The following is a 24,884-nucleotide window of genomic DNA, read 5'->3' as shown; positions in this document are numbered from 1 at the left end:
GAAGTTGTACAAATCCATGGGTGTGAGAAACAGCATTGAAGAAAATAATTGTAATCTAAGAAACAAAAAGAAACTGATGCCGAAAAGTCTAAAAGAAAATAACATGAGGGAGAAGAAGATGTTTTTTTTTTTTTTTTTTTTTTTTTTTTTTTTTTTTTTTAAAGTCGTAGGCTATTTTGAATCAAAACTTGGTCAGGATCGGATTCAGTATATTGTATGTAAGAGATGGGCACATATCGCGTGCTGAGAGGATAAGAAATTCTACACATGTAGAAACTGCACCTCACAGGTTAAAATATAATCCAGTAATTTAAATTAGTATATAACATGAAAACTTTTTAGGCAGTTAAAGGGAAGAGCTATGTTTGAACTTGTTTTTTTTTTTTTAGGTATATCTATATTTTGATTTTTTTTTATGTTTTTTATATTAGATTTTTATATTTTTTATATATTTTTTAAATTTATATATTTTTATATACATTTTTTTTTAATTTGAAGTGTACTCAATAAAAAAACGTTTGTATACTGATGTATAACCTCCTAGTTATTATAATCATTTCAAAATATCAATCGCCCTTACCTCACTATCAACTTGCCCCATATTGATATCAACTTGTCCCGAGGTGGGGTAAGTTGATACACTTTGAGATGTCCAGTACAAAAATTCCTATATTGCATAGTTTATACCAAAATAAGAAATATATTTTTGTAATAGAATGGTTGAGCTTTAAGAATGTATTTTTTATGGTGAAATAATGCCAAGCTGGTGAATAAATGCCGAGCAGCTTGATAAAAGCTGCTCATTTGCAGAGGTTATTCTATTTTTTCTTCTTCATTATTTCTGTAGATAATCAATTACCAATGAGGAAAAATCATTATCCATTAACTTTTAAGCAATAATATATAGAATGTAACCTAAGATGCATTTAAACCAGGTATATTAGAATCCTCTCTAGCCTGAGGGCTTTGAGTCATCCCTGTTTCAACTAGCCTCACTCTCCCCTATTCATGCTGTGCTTCTTGAACATCTAATCCTAAAATTAGTGGCGCTTATAAGTGCCTAGGCTGTTTATACCCATGCTCTGTTGGTCCGCCTTTATGACGCTATTTGACCTAACATATACTGTATGCGTTTTTGGAGCATGGTTATAGGGAAGGATAAAAATGATTAATAGTGTTTTTTTACACGTATGCGAAGTTTTTGCTAATAATTCTGGTTTGAGATCGAATTATTACCGGCGCATATGGGATAGCTAACCGGAGCATAGCTACGTCGGTACGGTTGATAACTTTTCGTAATTCACTGGATCCAAAGAGGTGCTACCATTTCATCTAACGGTCACAAGCACTAAACGTCATTTTGTCGACAAGGAAAATCCGTCAGAACATCGACAGTTATAACATCGACACGTCAGGACATCGACAGCCATAACATCGACAGTCACAATCACTACCCGTCAGAACGTCGACAGTCATAACATCGACAAAATCCGTCAGGACATCGACAAAAAATTGTACAAGTTTCTATAATAGTAATAAGTATATAATATTTTAGAAACAAATTTCGGCTATATATTAGCTCATCAGAGGGCGGGGGGTCATAGCATGTATTAAATACATAACCTAACCTAGGTACCTCCCCCCCTAAACCCCAAAAAACAAAAGTTTTAAAATTTAATATATTATAACAGATTTTGTCGATGTTATGACTGTCGACGTTCTGACGGATAGCGATTGTGACTGTCGATGTCCTGACGGTTAGTGGTTCTGACGGATTTTTTGTCGGTGTTATGACGGATTTTGTTGATGTCTTGACGGTAGTGGTCCTGACGTGTCGATATCCTGACGCCTTCCTGACCCAAATCTCAGTTTTCTCGAGAGTATATAAACATAAGTGAAAACGAGGGGCGCAAAGGGGACTGGGCTGAAATTGATCTAATCTATGAATACATAAGAGAAAAAGTCGGTGTTATGTGAAGTCATGTAAGTTATATATAGCCCAATCCGTTTTGTGTCTCGTTTTCACTTATATTCATGGATTCTCAGAAAAAAATTCTATTTTTTAGTTCATTTTCAAAACGAATTTAAATCTTTTCAAATTATTAAAAACTAAATTGTGTTTCGTAAGGCCAGTAGCAATCCATTTTTCACATTAAATAATTATAAACATCAACTTGTTTTGTATAAGCAATATTACTCGGCGGAATATTATAAATAAGAGCAGAGGAGAAATAATATTTGGAACCGTCTCTCTTCTTCATAAAAATATAGAAAACCATCCTTTTGTAATTAGTTTCCATTGGCTGTTAGTGCGTTCCATTGATCCAAGTCCAGTGGTTAAGGAACACATTCTGCCGCGCGAAAATTCCTGTGGCATCTCTATCGTAAATAGCTCATAAATTCTGAAAAGAATTTCACCAAGAAACAGCTGTCAATATAACATCCTTGAGTGTTGTATCTTTAAAATGAATATCTAAAAATATGACAAGATAAATATATTGTGAAAATATAATACAGTAAATATTATAGTCAAAAAATATTTTGGAGACGGGGGGAGTCCCGACTATGAATTATTTATTCTAAAACATGTAACTTTCTTTGATTTAGTAAAAAAAATGGTTGTTTATTTAGCTGCGCTTAGCAAACATATCAGTTTACGTTGCTACAGTAATATTTTTCCTATGTATATGTTACCGTGAATGTCCGAAATTGGAAAACGTCGACATTCACCGGTGAATGTCCAAAATTCCTTTTTTCTACTTAGATATAGACGGTGTTGCCAGTCAGCTTTTTCAGTTTTATGTAAGGTTTGATGGTGACGGATTAGGTTTTAATTTAAATGGGTATATAAACCATTTCTGAGATTTATAACCTAATTTAACCTAACCCAATCTAACTTTTACCATCAAAGCTTGCATAAGAATGAAAAAGCTGATTCGCAAAGCCACTTGAATCCAAGCAGAGGACAAGGAATTTCGGACATTCACCGGTGAATGCCGACATTAACCAGATTTCGGACATTCACAGTAAAATTTACGCAAAACTTGGCCGTCGGGAAAAGGGACACCTTATCAAGATTATGTAGTAAGTTCATATATTTGACTAGAATTCTTTCAGTGAATGGAAAATGCCTCCTACAGCACCGTGCACCTGATCGCCTCGTGAACATGTCCTAGGTTTATAAATATCAACTATAGAAAAAACTTTTTTTAAGTCAATGGGTGTATATATCTAGAGGGGAGGGGTGGTTTCCCCTCTAGGAAAACCATTTCCCTACTCCTTAGTCCCTCAAAAAATTTTTGAAATCAAAGGATAAGCTAAGTTTTAATTGAAGACGGTCACCCCCCCCCCTTCGAGGGTAACATCCTTAGCTACGCCCACATAAACGTCATGAATAGGGCCTCTACTGCTCTGGGCTTTCAAATTCAGGTTGCTTTTGTTTTTTGTAGATATGTTGGTTATACCAGCATTATCGTGTTAATTTTTATGCTATTATTAATCTTATAAGAGAAGCTAACGTGTACTATTGCTTCTCTTTTTAGGCTGATTCGAACATCAACTCAGTTTTTGTGTGTGTTTTTATTTGAAAAAGAAAGAAAGAATGGACAGAAACAAAAACATATCGTTTAAAAGAAATGAAATACAACATTACGCAATTATTCATTGACGCCTTTTTGCGTCATCAAGGAGGCACACTTGTGCCTCTATAAAGAGGCGACCCACCACAATGTTAAGCGATTTCAGGTCCTAGAGGTCGCAGAGAGACGGCGGTAATTGCATTTTGTAGCCCAAGCTCAAACTAAGAAACTTGCAAAATTTCATCCTCCTCCGACTTTATCTTCATGGGGTAAACTGGGCCGGAAGTTTGGACCCTCCCACCACAGCCCCCTTTAACGTTGTCCGATTGGGCTGAAATTTAGAGGTTAAGCTTTCCTAGGGCCCGGGAGCTTATCCTCGAAATTTCAGCTCAATCCGATCACTCCTTCCCTGTTTTCAAAAAACCAAATATACCCACTTAAAATTCATCTCTTTTTTTTTTGTTAGCCACGCCTACAGGCCACAGTTGGCAACGGATCCGGTTGAATGAGGACTCATTCGAAGCAGAATTCGACCTGTTAGGGCCTTTTGATATTTTCAGACCGAAAAAATTATCCCCCGAATTTACATTTACGAAAAACCTCGTTTTCCTATATTAGCCCATGTGAATTTTTCCCTCCACAACCCCCCCTTTAACGTGGTCTGATCGGGCTGAAATTTAGAGGATAAGCTTTCCTGGGGCCTGGGAGCTTATCGTCGAAATTTCAGCTCAATCTGATCACTCCTTCCCTGTTTTCCAAAAACCACATATCAAGATTTTTGGGAATTTGCTTGCGTCGAAAATACCTTCTATTTGCTAAACAACAATTACTATTGTGTTTGTATAGTCCAGCGGCTGAGACTTTAGACTTTCAGGCGGAAAACTCGGGTTCGATTCACCATCAGAGCAACTTTTTTATATACTTTGAAAAGAAACTCAGTTTCTTTTTTAAATTATTTGAAAAAAATTACGTTTTCTAAAGAGTTAAAGAGGCTGAGTTACAAGGTCGACCCTTAAAACGTACAGGGATTAGGAGGCACAGTTGGGGGGCTGTTAAAGAGGCTGAGTCACAAGTTCGAACCTTAAAACGTACAGGGATTAGGAGGCACCCTGTACGACGTGATTTGAGTATTCAGGAATTAAAAGCCTTAACACAAGAATGTTCAAGAGCGGGGGGTTTGGGGGCGGAAGCCCCCAACTTTAACTCCTGACACGATCAGCTAACAGTTAGTCAAGCAATAATAAGTAATAAACTGTACAAAAACGTGCAGAAATTATTTGAAAAAAACTACGTTTTCTAAAGAGTTAAAGAGGCTGAGTTACAAGGTCGAACCTTAAAACGTACAGGGATTAGGAGGCACAGTTGGGGGCTACCACCCCAAACCCCCGCTTTCGCAGCCTTTAAATATAAAAAAAATTTCTTTAAACTGAAAGTAAGGAGCGACATTAAAACTTAAAAAGAACAGAAATTATTCCGTATATGAAAGAGGCTGTGCCATCCTCAACGCCTCGCTCTTTACGCTAAAGTTTTTATTGTTTAAAAAAAGAGTTGTGAGAAAGTCAAACTTTAGCGTAAAGAGCGAGGCGTTGAGGATGGCACAGCCTCTTTCATATACGGAATAATTTCTGTTCTTTTTAAGTTTTAATGTCGCTCCTTACTTTCAGTTTAAAGAAATTTTTTTTTATATTTAAAGGCTGCGAAAGCGGGGGTTTGGGGGTGGTAGCCCCCCAACTGTGCCTCCTAATCCCTGTACGTTTTAAGGTTCGACCTTGTAACTCAGCCTCTTTAACTCTTTAGAAAACGTAGTTTTTTTCAAATAATGATCACAAAAGTGTTTACTCTTTACTGCATTCGGAGATAAAAAAAAAAAAAAAATTTTGAAAAAATAGTTTCTTTATACCAATGATTCTAGATTGTAGTATTTCATACATAAACAGCGTCTACCTCACCTTCAAAGCAACCAATAATGTGTTGTTACGTGTTTACAAGCATATTATCTTATTTCAGGATTTGAAATGAATGTGTAAATGAAAATTCTGAGGCCTCAGAACTTGGCCTAAGCTGACGAATTTAAATAAAAATATTAAAAAAAATTATTGATTTGCAACGGATGTGACACAGCAGTAACAAATATTGATTGCTCCCTGGTTTCTTAAAACCTGACGTGACTTAAGTCCCGTCTGGTCTTTGTGACTCTATTAGGACCTCTTCTTTTCTGGAAATCTAATGAATATAGTGGCGATATTCTGACTGTCAAACAGGTTCCTAGGCAGTCAATCATGCTTGATTCAATCGATTGACAGAAGTTTTTGATCAAAATGATTGACCGTCTAGGGCCTCCTTTACGAGGTTTGCCTTGGGGGTGTGTCCCATGTACTTGTCCCTCGAAGATGATCTTTGGTAGCTGGTTGGATGACATTCTTTGAATGTGACCAAGCCAAAAGTCTCCAGAATTTCTTGAGTCTATCTTTGAGGGTCAATAGAGATTCGGCCCTCCCTATCCATTGATAACCGCAGTTTTTACGCTTAGAAGGGGGAGAGACGCGAGGAATTTCCCTCTAACTTGTTTTTTTTGTGAAACCACGAAAAAAGAAGTTCTTTTAGGACCTCATGATAAAAAATTTCCAGGTCAGATCCTTTAAGACGACCTCAAGGAGAGGTCGGATCCTTTAAGACGACCTCGGAGAGGGATTTACCCATCCCTCAGCTGATTGAAAATCATATGAAAATAATAGTTCTTTGTTTTCAGGGCCGAATACACCTGGTAGATTTATCGTTTGGTTCAGAAATGAAACAACGCTTCTTGTTCTGTGGCAGCCTCCATATCCTCCAGGGGTATACTCAAACTACAAGGTAAGCATCTGTTAGTGTTTGATTGTTTGAATAGTAAATAGGGGCTTGTTGGAGAGGGGGTAAATTTGAGCAGGCTCGAGCTTGAATAATCATTCATATCAAATCTTCTTGCATGATTCGATAGCGTATTGATTATCAAGTGATCTTTATAGATCACTTATTTGACTCGATCCCGATTTGAATCCAGGACGCTTATTTGATTTGATTTGATACTTATTTGACTCGATCTCGATTCCGATCAAATAGATATTTGACTCAATCCCGGTTTGGGTTTTGATTTGTGGCAGGAAACAGCAAAAACTGACTGGAGTAGGTCAAGAGGGGACGTGTATTTTTTAATCATCCCCCGCTATGACGTCCTAACGGTTTCCAATGTAAAGTGGCTTAGTCTATGGGCGTCCACGTAGAGGGCATGGCCCAAATATCTTCAGCGTCAAACTCTGAAGGTATCAATAATTAAAAGTCTTCGCGTCATTTATCGGATGGCCTGGTTTGTTGTCTCTTGTGACCAGTGAAATTTCAATATAACAAAAGAGCAGAGCACTAATTAACAATACAGTTCATTCGGTTGTACATTATATTCATTTAATTAAAATAGACCAAAATGCGATTAAAACTCTGGACATGTTCAAGGCGGCGCAGAAGGATTTTTGCAAGTCATAAACGCCGCCAGGAAATTCCTCGGAGGGAGGGAAGGGGCAAGTGCTGCTAGGATCTTTGTTTTTACCGAGATCTAAATTGGGAATTTTTCCCGTTTCCTATTTTTACACGGTTCTTATGTCTGCATGTTTCCCCCAAGGACCCCTCAACCCCCTTCCCTGCAGGCGTCTATTGTACGAGTGCAGAAAACGGTGAATGTTAACCCCTTTTATATATTATAAGTCGAAAAGTTTTTTTTTCATAATTTTAGGATTGAGGTAATGACAGTCAGTTACTGATGAATAATGTTACTAGGTTCTGGTACGCACTCTCATTTTTCTGAAGACCCAACTTTTCTTCCAAAAATTATATCTATGTGCTAAAATACTTATTTTTAAATAGGAAAAATGTTAAACTAGAACTTAAAAACATCAATTCCGAACCACGATGGTAAAAAAGAGCACATTACTTTGAAGATATAGGTATTGTGCATGTTTAAATCTGAAATTCGTCAGAAATTATTACACGAAAGCTGCTGTACTAATTTTTATTAATAAGGATGGGTACTTACATGTTATACCACCAACACTCAATAAGTGAAGTTAGGTTAATCCCAATGAAAAATACCAAAGCATGATGAAAATATAATACTTTAGAAACAAATTTGGGCTATATATTTGTACATTAGGTTAGGGGGATATTCTAACCCCCCCCCCCCCCTAATGCGCAAATATACTATATAATTCCAATGCATTATGTCACCTGCCACTTTTTCTACTGAACGTAAATAATTGTTCTTAATAATATATTAATAATTCTTAATAATATTAAGTTCTATTAATAGTTCTTAATAATAGAAAAATAATTGTTCTTAATACAGACAGATAAAACGGGTTAGTTCTCGAGTTTTACACTGCGTAAACTTGAGTGTTGGCGGCATAATACATAAGTATCTAAGGATGTTTCGAAATAAATTATTCATTTTGCAATTAGTATATGGTGTTGTCGTTTGTGTATTTAAAGTACCATGGACATCAAGTAAAAACATTCCCCCCTGGGCCTAGTAGGCTCTATCATACCTTAAAGCCGCGATTATCTAACATTTGACTTTGGTTGCCTCAAATTATGAAATTAGTAGGGCAGTATCACGTTTTCGTCAGCGTTGCCACGTTGAACCATGAAAATAAATAATCAAGACTGATTGGTTAAACTTCACTACTTAAAATCCAAACTTTAATGACCTGTTGATTCCCAAAGGCAACTACACCTTCTTAAGGTTTTTGGTACCATATGATTTTAGCTTATTTTTTGTTGATTTTTCGTGCCAGTTCCTTGTTTCTTTTCAGGCACCCGCTTCTATTAATTGCTTCTATTAATTAATTGGACATGGAGATCATTTTCATTAAAAATATAATTCATGAATTTTCCTTAAATTTTTAGATATACATGGTTGTGCAAGTTTCCACTTAATTAATTCCAACAGTCAGATTTCTTTTTCACTGTCTATGGTACTTTAAGTATCTACACGCTCATTTTGGAATGTAGAAGGTGATCTTATTTAAGGAAAAAAAAGCTTGGGTTTGTTAGGAGATATGTTTCTTAGTCAAGTTGGAACTTTCGTCATTTCTGTAGCGTTTTCAGTGAAACTTTAGGCAGATGGAAGACATTATGGTTGGTTTCTTTTTTTTTCAAAACGTTATCATAATTATAGGGGAGCAAAGTTAACATTTGTCCTGGACACTGAGTGGCTATTATCAATTAGTTCTTAGTAATTTAACCATGGTATTTTCTAAAAAATTGGGACTTTTATGGATAATTGTTATATATTGTATATATCTCTGCGTTTCTGGGTACTTTATCTTAGAGATTGGTGGTTCTGAACCTCTTATTTTGGAGGTTACTCGTTCTTTTCCCCTGCTCTTTTATGATTGTAAAACATCGTCCTCATGATTTCATGATCAATTACTAACAGAGACAACACGTAAAAAGAATTACCACCACGACTGCTGCTACGAACAGGCTGTAGCATTACGCCATCTCAGCCCGATTCCTGTGGCGAATACTCTTCCTCCGTCCTACAATATAAAGAAAGAAAAACGAGCAAAAATGGGGTTTTTAAAGGCCAAATGAAAATACTGAAAAAACACAACAAAGCAAATATTTCGAGAGGACAAACGCCTCTCTTCTTCAGCGCGAAACGGAATAATGTATCCAAGGAAAGTGCCGAAGAAAAAAAACAACAAAAAACAAACGTGGACAGTCAATGTGAAAATAACCAAAAAACCAAAAACTTAAAAGATGAATACATTCAATAAAAGCCAAAAAATTACAGGAATTAAAACCAAATACCGAACAGCCATAAAGGAAAGCAATTCGCCAAAACCGGCGATTTGCACAAAATCCAAAAAAATCTGAACTCCCATCGACGGATACTTGCGAACAACTTAGGAATCAACGAAAACAAAAAATTCACTCACTGAAACACAAAACGAACCAGCAATTAAATAAGTTGGAGAACTATGTCATCTGATTTCGTATTTTAATTATTGCATTTCTTGCCGACACCCTTTGAGACCTAAGGGGTTGTTCACGTGTTTGATTATATGACTGGGAAAGTGGTTCAAGGTTTATTTCAGGGATTACTAAAGTATCGGCTTCTCTTTTGAGTAAACCGACATATGACTCGTTTATTCTTAAATCACCGGAATCTCTGTTTAAAGCTAGACCTAAATGTTGGTATTTATAAATTTCAACAGATTCTCTGTAGTGCTGGACAATACCTTTGTCATGGGAAATTATCGGTTTTCTTTCTTTATGTTATGTCAGGCCAATGTGGTTTAAGAAATTGTCTCCGTCCTACAATATTTAAATGGTAGATCATGGTAGAGTAGGTCACAAAAGCTTTTACTTTTGTGACCTACCGAGTTATCTCAAAAGACTTTTGGTTGCTTTGGATTTTAAATCCCCTTCTCCATCTAAGGGTTTCGGCCTTACATATTTTATCCCCTTGATAGACATTAAATATTCTAGGTCTTAATGGACCTTCTAAGGACATATTCAAGTCTTTGTAGCTCTTTCACGATTTTATGATTTATTAAAAAAAAAGAGGCCGGCAGGGATGATCGACTTAGCTGTTGAAGCAGGGTCATTACTGTTATCAGCCATTTCGGTTTGTTTGCATCTTCCTCATAGAATGGAAGTAGTCTTTCAAACTCGAGTTTATTTTTGTAGGAACCACAATTACTTCCTGTATATTTAACGGCCATGTTGCTTATTTTGACGAGGAAAGAAAAGTGCTCGAATGGCATTGGTGGTGCCTATGAGGCCGGAAGAAGAGATCATTGCTTGTCATCGCAAGTCTTTAATAGAATTTTGAGGGTTTTAGTTTAATAGCTACTTCATTGAAAAATCATAAAAGTTCAAGCAGTTTATTGTCTCCAAGGTCTCAAACATTTTCTGTTGTAGATTTTTTCACGGGGGAATTTCCATGGGGAGGGAGGTTTTCAGGGAGCGAACCTGCCATGGAAAGTTGTACACTGGGGGATTTTGCCTGAATTCCTATGAATCGTCTAGAGGATATTTCCGTGGGAGGGGGTTTCTTCGTGGAGATGGGGCCAGATTTCCTGGCACTCAAAACCTAAATTTTTTCATTTGTAGGATTTCCATCTGCTTAATAGTAATTTGTAAAAACTTGCTTTGCGTAACAATAATATAACTGAAAAATTTCACAGCCACACTATGTTTCTAACCTGTCTGTTTTATTTACTTAACTTACCGTTAAGCGGTCTTAATTTTAAAGCTCATTTTAACATTCCGATAGAAGCATGTACCCGCGCTCTAGTGGGGAGATTTTTTCCTTGAGATAGAATCAGGTGGAAACCCCTTGATATTGATCAACCTCCCTCCCTAGAATAATATACGTTATTGTATGTGCATTTTGCAACAAACTTGCAAAATGCTTCCATTGTGCAGAAATAGAAAAAAAACTTAGTTCAGAAGATAATTGTCATGTTTTCTGGAATATTTCAAACGTTTGCACTGTATTCAAGCTGTCCATACACTCCTCTATGCCTTTTTTTTTAAAAGTGAAACACAATGCATTATTTGTAAATTTTTCTGTAAGGGATAATTAACCGGAGTTTTTTTTAGAGCTATTTTAAACCAAAGTTCGATCTGCACAAAGTGGGGCTAGGTCAGCTTGGAAAAATATGTACAGGTTAAGTAGGCTAGTTGATTTTAAGCGGATAGGCCTACTGCACCGGTGACAGAATTCTACTTTATATACCCTCCTCTACATTTTAAAATACCTGAAAGGACAATTGTGCTGCAGTTTAGGGTCAGTCGAAATTGCCAAAAGCTAGATGGCGAGATCAGAGCTGTATCCAGGTTTTTTTTCGGGGGTGAGGGGGAGGTGGGTTACAAAAGGATTCGGTTCGGAGGAGGTACAAAAAAGACTAAAGAATGCACCAAAATTTTTTTTATATTCATTCACGTTACGTTTTTACGAGTTGGACCAACATTTCAGAGGGGAGTTCAAACCTCCACCTCCTGAATACGGCCTTAGGCGTGATTAATATTACGATTCTCGTGTTAGTTTTTACTCTTGCAAGTTTCCCATACTCGCTGGTGGAACACATGACAGAATTTGTTAGCATATTCTGATTGCTCCTCTATTTCATTTTAAGACTTAAAATAACTTATTCTTTAGGAAAAGTTTTTTTCTTACTTTTTTTTAGCGTATTTGGAAATAAAAGTATTTGTGATTTCAATATAATAATTTTGCTCTTATTAGTCTTTCGTAAATCTTATAGGGCAGAAAAGAAAATCTTTCCACACTTCTTTCTACCGATTCTGACTTTATGCTAACGAATCTCGCTTGTAAAACTTAATGCCGAGACCATGTCTACCTCTCCTTCAAATAATCAAAAGTCATATTGACCTGTTTATGATGAATGCTATAGCTTTACCCGTAAAAGGGTGTTAGATTTTCTTTGAAATTTCAGCTCTTCTTAAGCTTCAATCAACACACCCTAATCAACGTAGAAACTTCGGTCCAAAAAATGAGTTTTTCAAAGGAAAGTATAGAGTTGTATTAAGTTAAAGACGAACAGAAATAAAGTAAAATTATAATGTGGACTTAAAACAAACAGAAATCGCTACCAATGAGTAAATAATACCCAAAACGAACAGAAATTACTGTGAATAATCAAGTTAAACTTAAAACGAAAAGAAACTGCCAGAAACAAGAGTTAAGGTGCAAATAGGAGTAAAGGCCAGACGGGAAATATTAGGTTTAGTAATTTTGAATAAGGACAGCGAAAATGATATCTAATTTGTTTAATTGGTTATGTAACCCTTGCACAACCATATATATTTTAAAATTGAGGTATATATTTTAAATTTTTACTTTTTGTATTTTTAAATTTTATTGCATATTTACACTTTTTTATTATATTTATATATTTAAAATTAAAATTAATATTTTAAATTTTGTAAGGATATTTTAAAACTTTGGGAAAATCGGACATTCAGTTAAAAAAAAGACTTCAGTGTGCTGCTATGTAGTTTTTGGTACTAGCAGGCTCCAAGCTTTTAAAAATGTGGGTGAAAAATTAGGAAAAACAAGATAAAAAATATGTCATAAAATTGCTTCAAAAGGTGTAGCTATTTCTCCGAAGGTGTAATTGTCTTTTGGAGTCAACTGACGATATTATATTTTATTTAGTATTATTTAGTATTATATTTATATTAGTATTATATTTTATCGGCGAATATTTATTTTCACAAATCAATGCGGTAATACTGACGAAAATTTGCTGGCTTGAAGTATTTATAATTTTATAATAATTAAAAGAAAAATCTTAGAAAAGTGCGATCTTCAGGTATATGTAGATTTAAAATGGATACAAGGGAAAAGAGTGTTTTTCTTTTGATGTACTTGCTGCTTCAACGATTATCCATGTCATTATGAGCGATATGATTTGGCAATTTGAACTATGTGTGTTTTTAGGCTGTTATTTTCTAATTCTTCTCGAAGGAAGTCTTTGGACCTATTTCAGGGAGAGGAAATCCCTTTCTGTAGGTATTGTGCTCCAAATTTAGAGATAAAACGCGACTGAAAAAAAAGTTTTACTATTCGACTATTTCGTCGAATTGTATTTCGTCATACATTCATATTTCATCATCCGTATACATCATAATCCATCATCTGTTGTTTGACTTTTCCATGAGATTCCTCTTCGGATACCGTGGAATAAGGTTCAAAATTCCGAGGAGTAATTTAAATGGAAATTTAACCTTTTTTTTCAATTTTATCTAGGGGTTTTTAGTTTCTTTATGTGTGGATAGGTGTTTGATTACTGTTAAATTCCTTCGTACGAAAGAAAGTCATTATATAACGGTAATTCGAGTCTTTTTTCATATACGAATAGGTGTTTGCTTTCTATTAGCTTTCTATTTACTTCAGATATTTTTTCAATACCCTTTACCTTAGCTGCTCAGATTGGTCTTTTCACGTTTGATAGTATAGGTTGTTCATTGTTCTCTAGGTATTATAGTGGGGCGGCTAAGCATAAGTTTCGTTCATTTTTTATTTATTTTTTTCAAGGAAGCACTGCAAAACATTCGATCACTAGAACGTCTTCAAGACATTGTGTAACGCCACGAATTGTCAAATGGGTTTTAATAGCCCAAAAAGTCTTGAAATGGGTAAAACATGCTACTGAACCCACTGGTCGTCTCACTTGTGCTCAGACCATAAGAACGTCGTTCGAACGTCATGAAAATTCAAATGGGGTTTTAGTAGCCCAAAAATGTCTTGAAATAGACAGAAAATGCTGCTGAATCCACTGGATGTCTCACTTTTATCCTCAGATCGTAAGAACGTCGTCTAAACGTAACAAAACGTTGCACCTTTTTCAAATAACGATTTGCTGATATATAAGAGTCGGTAAATTAAAGCCGTGGAAGAGGCCTCAACTATGCTGAAAATTTCTAGAAATTTCTATACAACCTGATTCTCAGAATTAAAATTATATTTCAGACCGTTGTGGATATCCCGAGTAACGGGAGTTCAATTTTGAAAATCAGAAGCCGGACATCAAATATACAAACTGATTCCAAGAATTAAAACTTCATTTCAAAACGTTGTGGATATACCAAAAAACGCCTGTAACCAATATTTTTCGCACTGTACAGGAAAGCAGTTGGGTGAATGAATCGTTATTTTTATTACAGTCAAACTGATCTTCACTCTGTCATGTTTCAAGTTGACTTTTCATGTACAGAGATATTAAAGAAAAAGGATAAAGATCCTCCTGAGCCACTGCTGGCGCATAGGGCGTCAAACTGACGTTTCAGTTGCTGAGTGTTTTTTACAGAGACAAGTAGTAAGCTTGTCGCCCAACCTTGCTGCGGCGGGGATCAAACCCTGGTGCTCTGTATCCACAGGCAGAGCATCAATCCACTGTGCTATTAGAATCCACGGAGATATTACAAAAAGATATCTTAGGCACTTTGTGAGATTCATCGTAATTAACAAAAAGAGGTACATATAACTTGAAAACAAAGCATCACTTCGATTGAAATTTGGCAGGAAACAATAACAATCACTCCAATGTGGAACCGTCCCGTCAGATATACTGAAGCGTTGCTGCTCTCGTTGTAGGAGTTTGGTACACCGATTTGCCTTTGCTCAACAGGTTTTTGTGAGCCTCATAGATATCAGCATCGCAAGGCGTGCGGTTATATAGAAGGATTACAAATCACTCGAGCTCAACAACAACGTACTCGTCAATGTCTTTGTCACATTAGGTTGCACTAGTCATTGATGATGATATCTCTGGACAGATGTGCCATGGATTCCAGCTTGTAGCAAGGCCACCGTTGAACTTGTTTCTATATCTTCAAGCAGCAGTGGAATGAGACCAAATTTTGGGCTGCTTCGGAGTTCACTTGAAAGCGTGGGAGGAAACATCTGATTTTCATGGGGGAAGAATTTTGTCAGGTCAGTAGATCTGACCTGGCTAGCAATATAGAGAATAGAAAAGAGGTCTGTGTTCTTCCTCGAGGCATCTAGCTTGCTCTTCATCGGTTTATTTGCAGCATTTCTTCGCTTTTTCTGAAATATTAATCGAAAAAACTTTTTGCACAAAATAAGTTTTCAAAAAAAGTAAAGAACTCCATTAAACTAAAAATGAATTTAAACCAGAATATAATTTGTACTTTACTGAAAAAAATTCAAATGAATTTATTGAAAAAAAGTGCATTGTCAGTTTAATATACATAATGCTGATATTTATTCCTTAAAATCTTAATTAATTTTTGATGTCTTAAAATAATAAAAGTGAAAACTTTTAAAAGAATTTTTTTCAGTAAAGTACAAATTATATTCTGGTTTTTAGAAAACATAGGGTTTAGAGCCCTACTCAGATTAATTTCTCCTCGTTTTGAGTTTGTCTTATTTTAATTTCTTTTTGTTTTGGGTTTCATTTATTTATTAATACTGATTTTTGGTAGTTGTATTCTTGGTAGATTATTTGATTCCGTTTTTGTATAACCATTGCCCTGATGACTGTGGGGGGAGTATCCTACTCCAAGATGGAATTTCCGGAATTTTCAACTACGTTGAACAAAATGGCTATTTCAAAATTTTGATCGGACATGTATGAGGAAATTGTGGGCGTAGAAGGGGTATTACGTGCCTTCTAAAAACTTTCGACTATTAAAAAGGGCACTAGCCATTTAAATTTCCAATCAAATGAGCCCATTTTGAAGTTTCTTCGACAACGCTCTCTGTGAAAACCTTATATGCCCCCAGCGCATAACTTATAACCCTTGCCCTGAGGGCTGTGGGGGTTTGTCATCCTCAAAGACCTAATTTTTAGAATTTTCAACCACGTTGAATAAAATGGATACCTCAAAATTTTGATTGGATATGTTTGGGGAAAAGGTGGGCTCGAGAGAGGGGTTAGTTGCCCTCCAATCCCTTTTGACTATTAAAAAGAGCACTAGCCCTTTGAATATCCAATCGAATGAGCTCTTTTTGAAGTTTCTACGACAAAGCTTTCAATAATAACCTTATATGCCCCCAGGGTATAACTTACAACCCTTGCCCTGAGGGTTTTGGGGGAGTGTCCTCCTCAAAAACATAATCTCTATTTGGAAATCAACTACGCTGAAAAAATGGCTATCTCAAAATTTTGATTGGATGTGTTTGGGAAAATGGTGGGCGTGGAAGGTTAGTTGCCTTCCAATCACTTTCGACTATTAAAAAGGGCACAAGCCACTCCAATTTCCAATCGAATCAGTGCTTTTCGAAGTTTCTACGACAACTCCTTCGATATGAAGTGCCCTGGTCTAAAGTAAAAATAAAAAATAATAATAGCTTACATTGTGCCAACATCGTTCTTTACTTAGGCAGCGTGATTGCGCTGCCTATGATTTAGACATTATTTCCAGGGATTGTGTCAGACAGTGGTTGTTTACTCAAGACAAAGTGGTTCTTCACGAATTCCTTGTACTGTTGTTCCCCTTTTTGACATAGGGATGAAACAAATGCTTTTACCTCAACAATTAGTCGACTATCTAACACAAGCTATTCGATGGACTCTTTTTCTAATAGGTTTCTTTAGACAACTTTCTTATAATCCGAGAAAAAAGTGAGTAGGCCAATGGGTTCAGCAGCATTTTTACCCATTTCAATACTTTCTTGGGCTATTAGAACCCCATTTGAATTTTCGCGACGTTTTGTGACATTTAGACGTATATATGATCTGAGAATAAAAATGAGATGACCAGTGGGTTCAGCAGTAATTTACCCATTTCAAGACTTTCTGGGCTATTATAACCCCTTTTGACAATTCGCGACTTTATTCGACGTTTCGACGACGTTCCAGTGATCAAATTTTTTGCCTCCAGTTCTAGGATTGTTCAGCGCGGTCGAAAGTATAAGTCCACCAAATGCTTTCTTGTTTTCTTGAAAAAATGAACGATTCTTCTGGTTTTTAAAGCTTAGCCGCCCCACTATCACGAAACTGCTTAAAACGTCTTTTGTAAATAGACTCATTACTCTTGGTATTTTATACTTAGCTATGTTCCTTGTGTAATGCTGCATGCGTTATACTACTACTACTACTAACAACTCACCGCAGCAACAAGCCGCCTGAGGCCAACACAGCTAAGCAAGCTCCTCCTCCACCCCAATCTATTTAAAGCCTCCCTTTTCACACTCGCCCACAAAGTTCCCATTTCCTTTAAATCTTTCTTTATGACGTCCTCCCACCCCAGAGGGGGACGACCTGCTTTCCGTTTGTAGAGTGCTATGTTATATTTCTACCGGTCCTATAGGAAGACATTTCTACCGGTCCTAAAGGAATTACCATCCTATTTGCTTGAAGCTATAGGAAAAGATTTCTATGGAAGCTATACACCTTTTCAAAGAGAGTCAGTACTCCCTCACATGATTTGCACTACAGTTCCACGTGCACATTGCAAAAAGCGTGCAAAACCTATAAAGTGGTCAAACACGTTTTGAAACTAGTCAGGATTGTATAAGACAATTAGACTGGTATTTTGCTATTGATATCAATTACACATGAATATGCATTACAGTTTGACGTGGACATTTTAAAAAGCGAGCAGTACGAGCGGGAATTCCCCACAGGTTCCTGAAGTCTAGCTTGTTACACAAGTTTGCTTCAACTCCACGTTTTCAACCAGACTGTATCAATTACACATGAATATGCATTACAGTTTACGTGGAAATTTTAAAAAGCGAGCAGTATGAGCGGGGATTCCCCACTGGTTCCTGAAGTCTATCTTGTTACACAAGTTTGCTTCAACTCCACGTTTTCAACCAGACAGGTTTTTGAGACAACACCCATAAAGCGAACAGTTCGAGCGGGGATTCCCCCCTGGTTCCTGAAGTCTAGCTTGTTACACAAGTTTGCTTCAAAACCACGTTTTCAACCAGACTGGTTTTTGAGACAACACCCATTTTTTAGGGCTAATCAGAGAGTGGAGGTTACTCCATATACAATAACTTGATTGGTAATTGGATTCAAAGGAGTGATTTTCATAGAAAAAAAATCAGGTTAGTCTGAAGTTGTTGTGAGAGTGTTAGGACTCTAAAAAAGGATAGATTTGAGAAATAGCGAATCATGGGGAATCTAGTTCTTATGGAAAAATGTTTGATACTAGTTGATTATTTTCTAGAACAGTCTATTCAAAGGAAGATATTTTCTCAGGGAATGCTTGCCGATATAATGAAAACTGATTCTCCATCATTAGACTACTGCATGAAGCTTTTACGTCGTGGTCCAAATGCATTTACACAATTTATCGATATATTAATCACGACACGGCAAAATGATATTGTGGATATACTTTTAAACACTAGTTTAGAAATTTAGGACTTTTTTCTCGTGAGAAAGATGGTGTTCAAGGATGATTTACTCCTCTCTCTATCTCACTCAATTTGTTGTTGTTGCTAGCTCAGTTTCATTGTGGCAGTGAGAGTGTCAACACATGACAAAATGTTCCATTCATGTCCACTATGTAAGTACACACTGGGCAGCTGGTCATCATGTGAGAATTGTAGAATGATTGATGGGTATGATGAAAAATGCTTATTATGCAACCCGTGTAAATTGCATAGAGGTTATGCTGTACAAATTAAAGGTTGTAATTTCTGTCTTGAAGAGGTGTGTGACTCTCATCCTAGAGGGCACCTATGCTCCAATTGTCACTATGATAAATGTAATCAGTAGGAGAATACATATCCCGGTATGATTGGAAAGAATCCTAAGCGCGATTTTAGTTTATTGCTACGAGATTGGTATCGTCGTGGTTTTAGATTGTTCTGGGAGGAGGAGCCGGGTCAGCGATTCAACTGTTGGAACAACAAAAGAATATGGTTTCTACGTCATCGTTGTGAAGACAATGACTGCTATGATTATAAGCCCACTGATTTTTATTTGGCTGTGACTGAATGTGATTCGCCACTTGAGGACACTGTTTGTGACATTGCTTCAAATAAGCAAATTGAAACATGGGAATTCTATAGAATGAATGAGAATAGTATCATTGACTATACAAATAGATATAACAAGAGTGAAGTTACACTCTACTGTAGAAAATGTGACCCTGACATTGCAGTACATCAGGATCAGTATACTGTGAATTTGGATAATCTACCTACATTAGTTTTTATTGACAAATACCTATACCTAGTAGAAGATGAAACCTAAAGAGTAGAAAAGTCGTTTTTATCAAGTATATACATTTTTTTTAAATTATTAATAAAAAAATTCAAAAACATTTTTAGAAAAAATTATTCGTATGGCACTAAAATCAATATTAAAAACGCTTGTAAGTATATTTTCCGCAAGAAAGTCGTTCAATCGAGGTAAGTCAACGTAAATGTCGAGAAACTGTTTGTAAGTATAGCCCCGAAATCTGAACATGAAAAAGAGTAGTACATGAAAGCCACATGTCTTAGTCGTTAAATCCTGTACTCTTCGTTGATTTTGAATAATAGTTTTCCCACTGCTTTCAATAAAGTTGCTGATGTGTGGAGTGTAGAATTTATACGATAGGCCAAGATAATAAAAAAATCCGAGATTCTTCGCTGATGGAAAGAAGCAAAGCCAACGACTGGTTTTTAAGTCAAGGGATTACTATAAACAATGGTAAAGGTATTGTTAACACACATACTGTATTCAATGAAGTACAGATGTATGCGACAGAACTTGCACTGAAGCATGCATGGATCCATATTAAATCCGTTGATTATTTGGTTTTTGTTCATGGTGCTAGGTCTAGTAGATCACTGCCGTCGGGTGTGATTTCCCAATAGGTTTCAAATTGACTCAATGATATTAGCGTGATACTCTCAGTCAAAGCATCGGCAAATGTACACTCTAAACGTGCATTCCCTGTTCGTACTATGCTCATATCCTGGGTCCCCGACAAGTCCAAAACAACTACGCCATGATTTTTTAAAAACATTGAATCGGTTATTCCATTTTCAAATAGTTGGGAGTCATGATCTAGGGATTGCATGGTCAACTCATAGAGTTCTATATGATTTTATGTAAAGATTGAGAGTGCGCATCGGGAGACCAGTTAATTTGTAAACGAAGGTAGATAGACCGAAAAAATTTAAGGCATGGAGGGATGCATCCCATGATTCAACGGCATTGCCGTCTTTTATAAAAGACAAAGCCTGGGTTGACGGGATTTACCCCTTGATAAATGAGTATTCGTTATAGCTACGAGAGCCGGTGGCAATGTGACATTGATTGGTCATCGTATGAGGGACAAGAAGTTTAATGTTGTTGCCACTGGCACTTAGCTTTTCCACTGGCAATAAACCAGAGCTCATAACCTGTTGTTTTCGGACGTGGAGAATTGCCGATGTGATAATGACATTTGCATCAGGTGCTGCAGGAAGTGTTTTTCTCAAAATGAAATTCGATATGGCTAGTCGCAACTTTATGCCAATCTTGACATTGGGGGGTAACCATTGGGATATATTGAATATCTCATGATTTAATTTTCCCACCAGATGATACTCCTGGCTCATTGCAGTTGTCAACTCGCCGTCAGTATCAACACCTGATCGATATTCATAGCCCAATGATTGTCCTCTCAATTCCTTGTATGCCTTTGGTGTCATCATTATAAATTGTATGTAGCTTGCATCGTTGGATAAGTTATTGCTAGTGCTCACCAATGTTCCATTTATAAATACATTAATTTGTTTGAACAGATTGTGTAGAATACAGTTTTCGTAGGAGAGACCATCGGCAGCAGTTGGAGTTGTATTATCTGACTTTTTCTTCACCGAAACATTTAAATCAATAAATGTTGATGACAAATCAATGAAATAGTCTTCATTGGAAAATATTTGAAAGTATATATTCTCCGAGAGGGGTTGTTGGGGTTGAAATTGTTCATAGTAGCCATACTTGATACTGACATCAACATTTTCAGTACTGAACAGATTCAATGAGGAACTGATTGATGGATGTGATTCCTTGTGGGGGAGATAAATCATCTTAAGAGATGAAATCCTTCTTTGATCGAACAATCTTTCTTTTTCTTCTTCTTATTGGTCTTCCTTGTTTTATTTCTCAAAGTCCCCGTTGATGTCCTTTACTTCCCGCCTGGGTAGAGACTGATGAGTGAATGAGGTGCACACATCCTTTTAAAGCCCTTCCCATTTTGCTGAGACTTTAATTCCTCAACAACGGCTCTTGCTGAAGATGTAATATTTTCCTTAATACTCTCCTTAAAATTCTTACCAGATCCCCAGTCCTGTAGTGTTGAGGCAGCAAAATTTGATGCAGCAGGTACATGATATTTTCTGGCAAGGGGTAGTGCAGAACGAAATAGCCTAGCAAACCAGCTACCAAGACGATAGCCAGACATTGTAGTACGCCCCTTGTAGTTGTCCAATCCATTGCCTATTTGACGTGGACTCAGAGCACCAACATAGCAATCAATATCGGGATAGACAAATGGAATTCTTCTATTGTTCATTTTAGGTGGTGGTGGTGTCGCCGACAATAGATCGAAAATGACCTATAATCACTGCTAAGCCTTTTTTCATTGCATTAGGATCACTCAACTCTCCTCTTAGTTTTAACTGACCGAGTTCCAATGCGAAGTATTAAAAGGAACATATTGAAGATGATTTATATTGTACTGATGAACATGTTCGTGAGTCGTTTTTCATTAAAAAACACGTAGGAGGGGAACATTTTAATTAACGACACTTGATGTTTCCAAAAAGGATGTATAGAGAAATATACAAGAGTCCGAAGCGAAACCAGGTGGATAATCAGCAAAAATAACTTGATCCATCCCATAAACGGTGCCAGCGTTTTCCCCATTGATCATATTCTGTTTAAAGCCAAGAACGTGTCAGATTATCATTGAGAATAATTATTTCAGTGTCAACAGGTGAGGTAATGTAAATCCTATCATGTTCCATTTAATAATTAAAATCAAATTTACCATTCCTGCGATATGATATTTTCCTATTGATTGTACGACACAAATCGGTCATATTATTAAATTCAACCGATTTTAATGTAAACTGTGGATTCTCGCTGGATTTAAGCGTCTCAACCTCTCCTTACTTAGAAACGAGTGTCCACTTAGTTGCTATGATTTTTACGCCACAAGCGCAATCCATTCTCGAGGTGTGCAAGGTATTTTTGGAGCCACAGTCGCCACGTGCTCCTGTGTATGCACCATCAAATGTGATAGCGGGGAAGAGTTTCGTCCAAAAATCACTTGTCTTATTCAAGTCATTGTAGAGAGGATCGGAAACGTTGGACATAAAAGTTACATAAAAATCATTGGGCATTGTCAATATCTTCAACACCCATCCAACAATCAAAATCAGAGTTGTATCCTAGCCACTGAACAAGTAACTATTTCTTACCCCTACGAGTACAAGTCTTTAATATCTTTTCAATTTGATAGATTTCACTATTATTTTTAACTTTTTGTAGTTCATAGTCATAAAAGCCGCCGAGAATTTCTTCATCTTTGGCATCGCGCCAACGATAAGTTATGGGTTTAGTGTCTAGGATTTTTGCCACTTTTAAAAGTTCTCTGGACCGCAAGTAATTATCCTTTTCAAAAACATTAGTTGTTCTATTAATTCGAACAGTATCACCAACATTTAATTTTTTCTTCTTGACTATCGTTTCATTAGAATATTGTTTAAGAAAAGTGTCAATTGTATTATGATCAGAATGATGAACTTCCATTGGGGTTGAATTGGACAATGATCGATGAGGTCGTTGATTATAAATCAACATGGTTTTATGTAAATCATGAATAAAAGCAGATGTATCTTTCAATGTACAATATATTGAAATTAAAGTTGAATAGTTTTTATCAATCGTTCGACCAGTGCGGGCTTTACAGCACTTGAACTAAGAAAGACAGTTTTCTATATTTCGATATCACTTATGCACCACGGGGGTTAACAAATTCACTACCGCGATCTGTTTGAATTTTTTTTTTATACGAATCCTGTTCGAGAATACTTTCAATGACATGAGCAACTTCAACACCTCTCTTTGACCGGAACGGAATAGCATTTGCTTAGCAACTATAAACACTGATTGCAAGTAGAATGTACTTGTATGGTGTATCGTGACGGCTTTGAATCTCATCCAGAGTTAAGAGATCTGCTTGCATTATATGCAATGGGGAAAAGGCTTTAGTTTTTCGATAGCGATTAGCACGAAACCTAAGATTTCTATGCAGTGTAACTTGATTCATTTTGTAGATAGTCTTGTACACTTTTAGCGTGAACACCAGTGACTTTGGAAAGAGTGGTTGGGGAACTTAAACTCCCCACTTTCATAAACACGTTTCAGAACTTCAACCATTTTGAATGTAAACGTGTAGTGTAACGTCCGCTACCCTTTTGTATACTGGTGGTTGGTGGTGGTGATGTTGACTTGATACGTCTTCGCTTTTGTCTAGCTATCAGTGGTGTACTGCTCCTCCTTATTGTAAAGTTTCCAATAGGTGTGCTAGTATTTTCCAAAATTGATTTAAAATCTTCTTCTTTTTCATGTTCATATTTTTATGGTGTTGACAAAGCTACATGTTCATTTAATTTTTTTAGAATTTGTCTATTGCTAATAAGGCTTTTGGGGAAGTTTGATGTATTTAGAAATTTGTATAGATGAGCGTCAAATGATAATAGTCCTTTACGATTTGTAACAACGTCATAGATGAGATAGAGTAGATTATAGCTCTTGCCTTGAATTATAATATCATTCCCACGCCTATCAGCTTGAAAATGATCTTGACCACTTTCCAAGAGATATTTTAGGAGCCCTTTAAATTGTTCACGAAATTAGTGAGGCAACAGATTTAAAGTTTTTGATACAAAGGAATTAAATTACTCCATCTTTAATTTTTTTCCAGCAGCAGCAGTAGAATCCTGAGAAGATGATTCTTTTTTGTGATTGATACCACTGGCATTCGCGCGATAGGGCTTATGGTGGTCCACTCGGCGAAGTGCATCTTGAAGTAAAAGCAGTTTTTTATCATCCTCAATATTCTCGTTTTCAATGAATTTACTCAGATTATCCTCAAAGTGTTCCACGGGTGAGAGAGCGAGTTCTATTGGAGTCAATTTATAGGGTTTGGCCATTCTCGCTAGAGAAAACTGTTTACAAGTCCTGCAATTATCGGTAGTAAAAGTGTGAAAAAGCTACCGCCCGCCTGAAGAAGACATTTCTTTTTACAATTCTTTCCTCTGTTGTTAGAGGCCGATGTACGTACAACGGAAATACGGTGCTTTGCCTGTTGCTTAACTACTTCTGGCAGTTGAACATTGCCCTCGGTCAAATTTAAACAAAGTTCAGATATTAGATTAATGAAATCATTGTCAATACCATGTTTGAGTATGGCTTTCCTTAGTGGGGGTTTTGAAGTGCTTAGAACTGAAAATAAATGTCTATTTTCATGTAGTTTTTTTCAGTGTCATGATGGCAACTAATAGGTCTTTTTACTGTTCACGGGGAGATATACTGTAATTTCATTGTCAAAAATATCTGTGACTACACGCAAATCCTCGGGTGTATTTTGATTAAGATCCAATTGAATATAGCCGTAGTGTTTATTAGTTGCCTGATTGTACGCTGAGAGCAGAAATTTGGGGGCGCCCGGATAGATTTGTTTATTGAGAGTTATTAGGGAGCTAGAATCACGAACAACTCTGTAGATGATATAGTAGGTGCAGTTCAATGCAAATGTTTGCATACATTTGTTCTG

The 24,884-nt window shown here is 36.5% G+C and overlaps 1 protein-coding gene across 1 annotated transcript in view; it reads left to right on the top strand.

Moving 5' to 3' along the window:
• LOC148939215 (tyrosine-protein phosphatase 10D-like) overlaps positions 1–24,884 on the top strand; it is a 189,273-nt gene that overhangs the window by 66,959 nt on the left and 97,430 nt on the right. The window contains exon 6 of the mRNA XM_089106813.1: positions 6,328–6,431. Coding sequence (XP_088962939.1) covers positions 6,328–6,431 — 104 coding nt within the window. The remainder of the gene's footprint in view (positions 1–6,327; positions 6,432–24,884) is intronic.

The sequence above is a fragment of the Artemia sp. Qi Xiang Cuo genome, chromosome 21 (assembly GCF_049724085.1).
Source record: "Artemia sp. Qi Xiang Cuo chromosome 21, ASM4972408v1, whole genome shotgun sequence".
Classification (NCBI taxonomy): Eukaryota; Metazoa; Arthropoda; class Branchiopoda; order Anostraca; family Artemiidae; genus Artemia; species Artemia sp. Qi Xiang Cuo.
The sequence above is the reverse complement of the archived record's forward strand: the minus strand, read 5'-3'. Positions and strand labels throughout refer to the sequence as shown.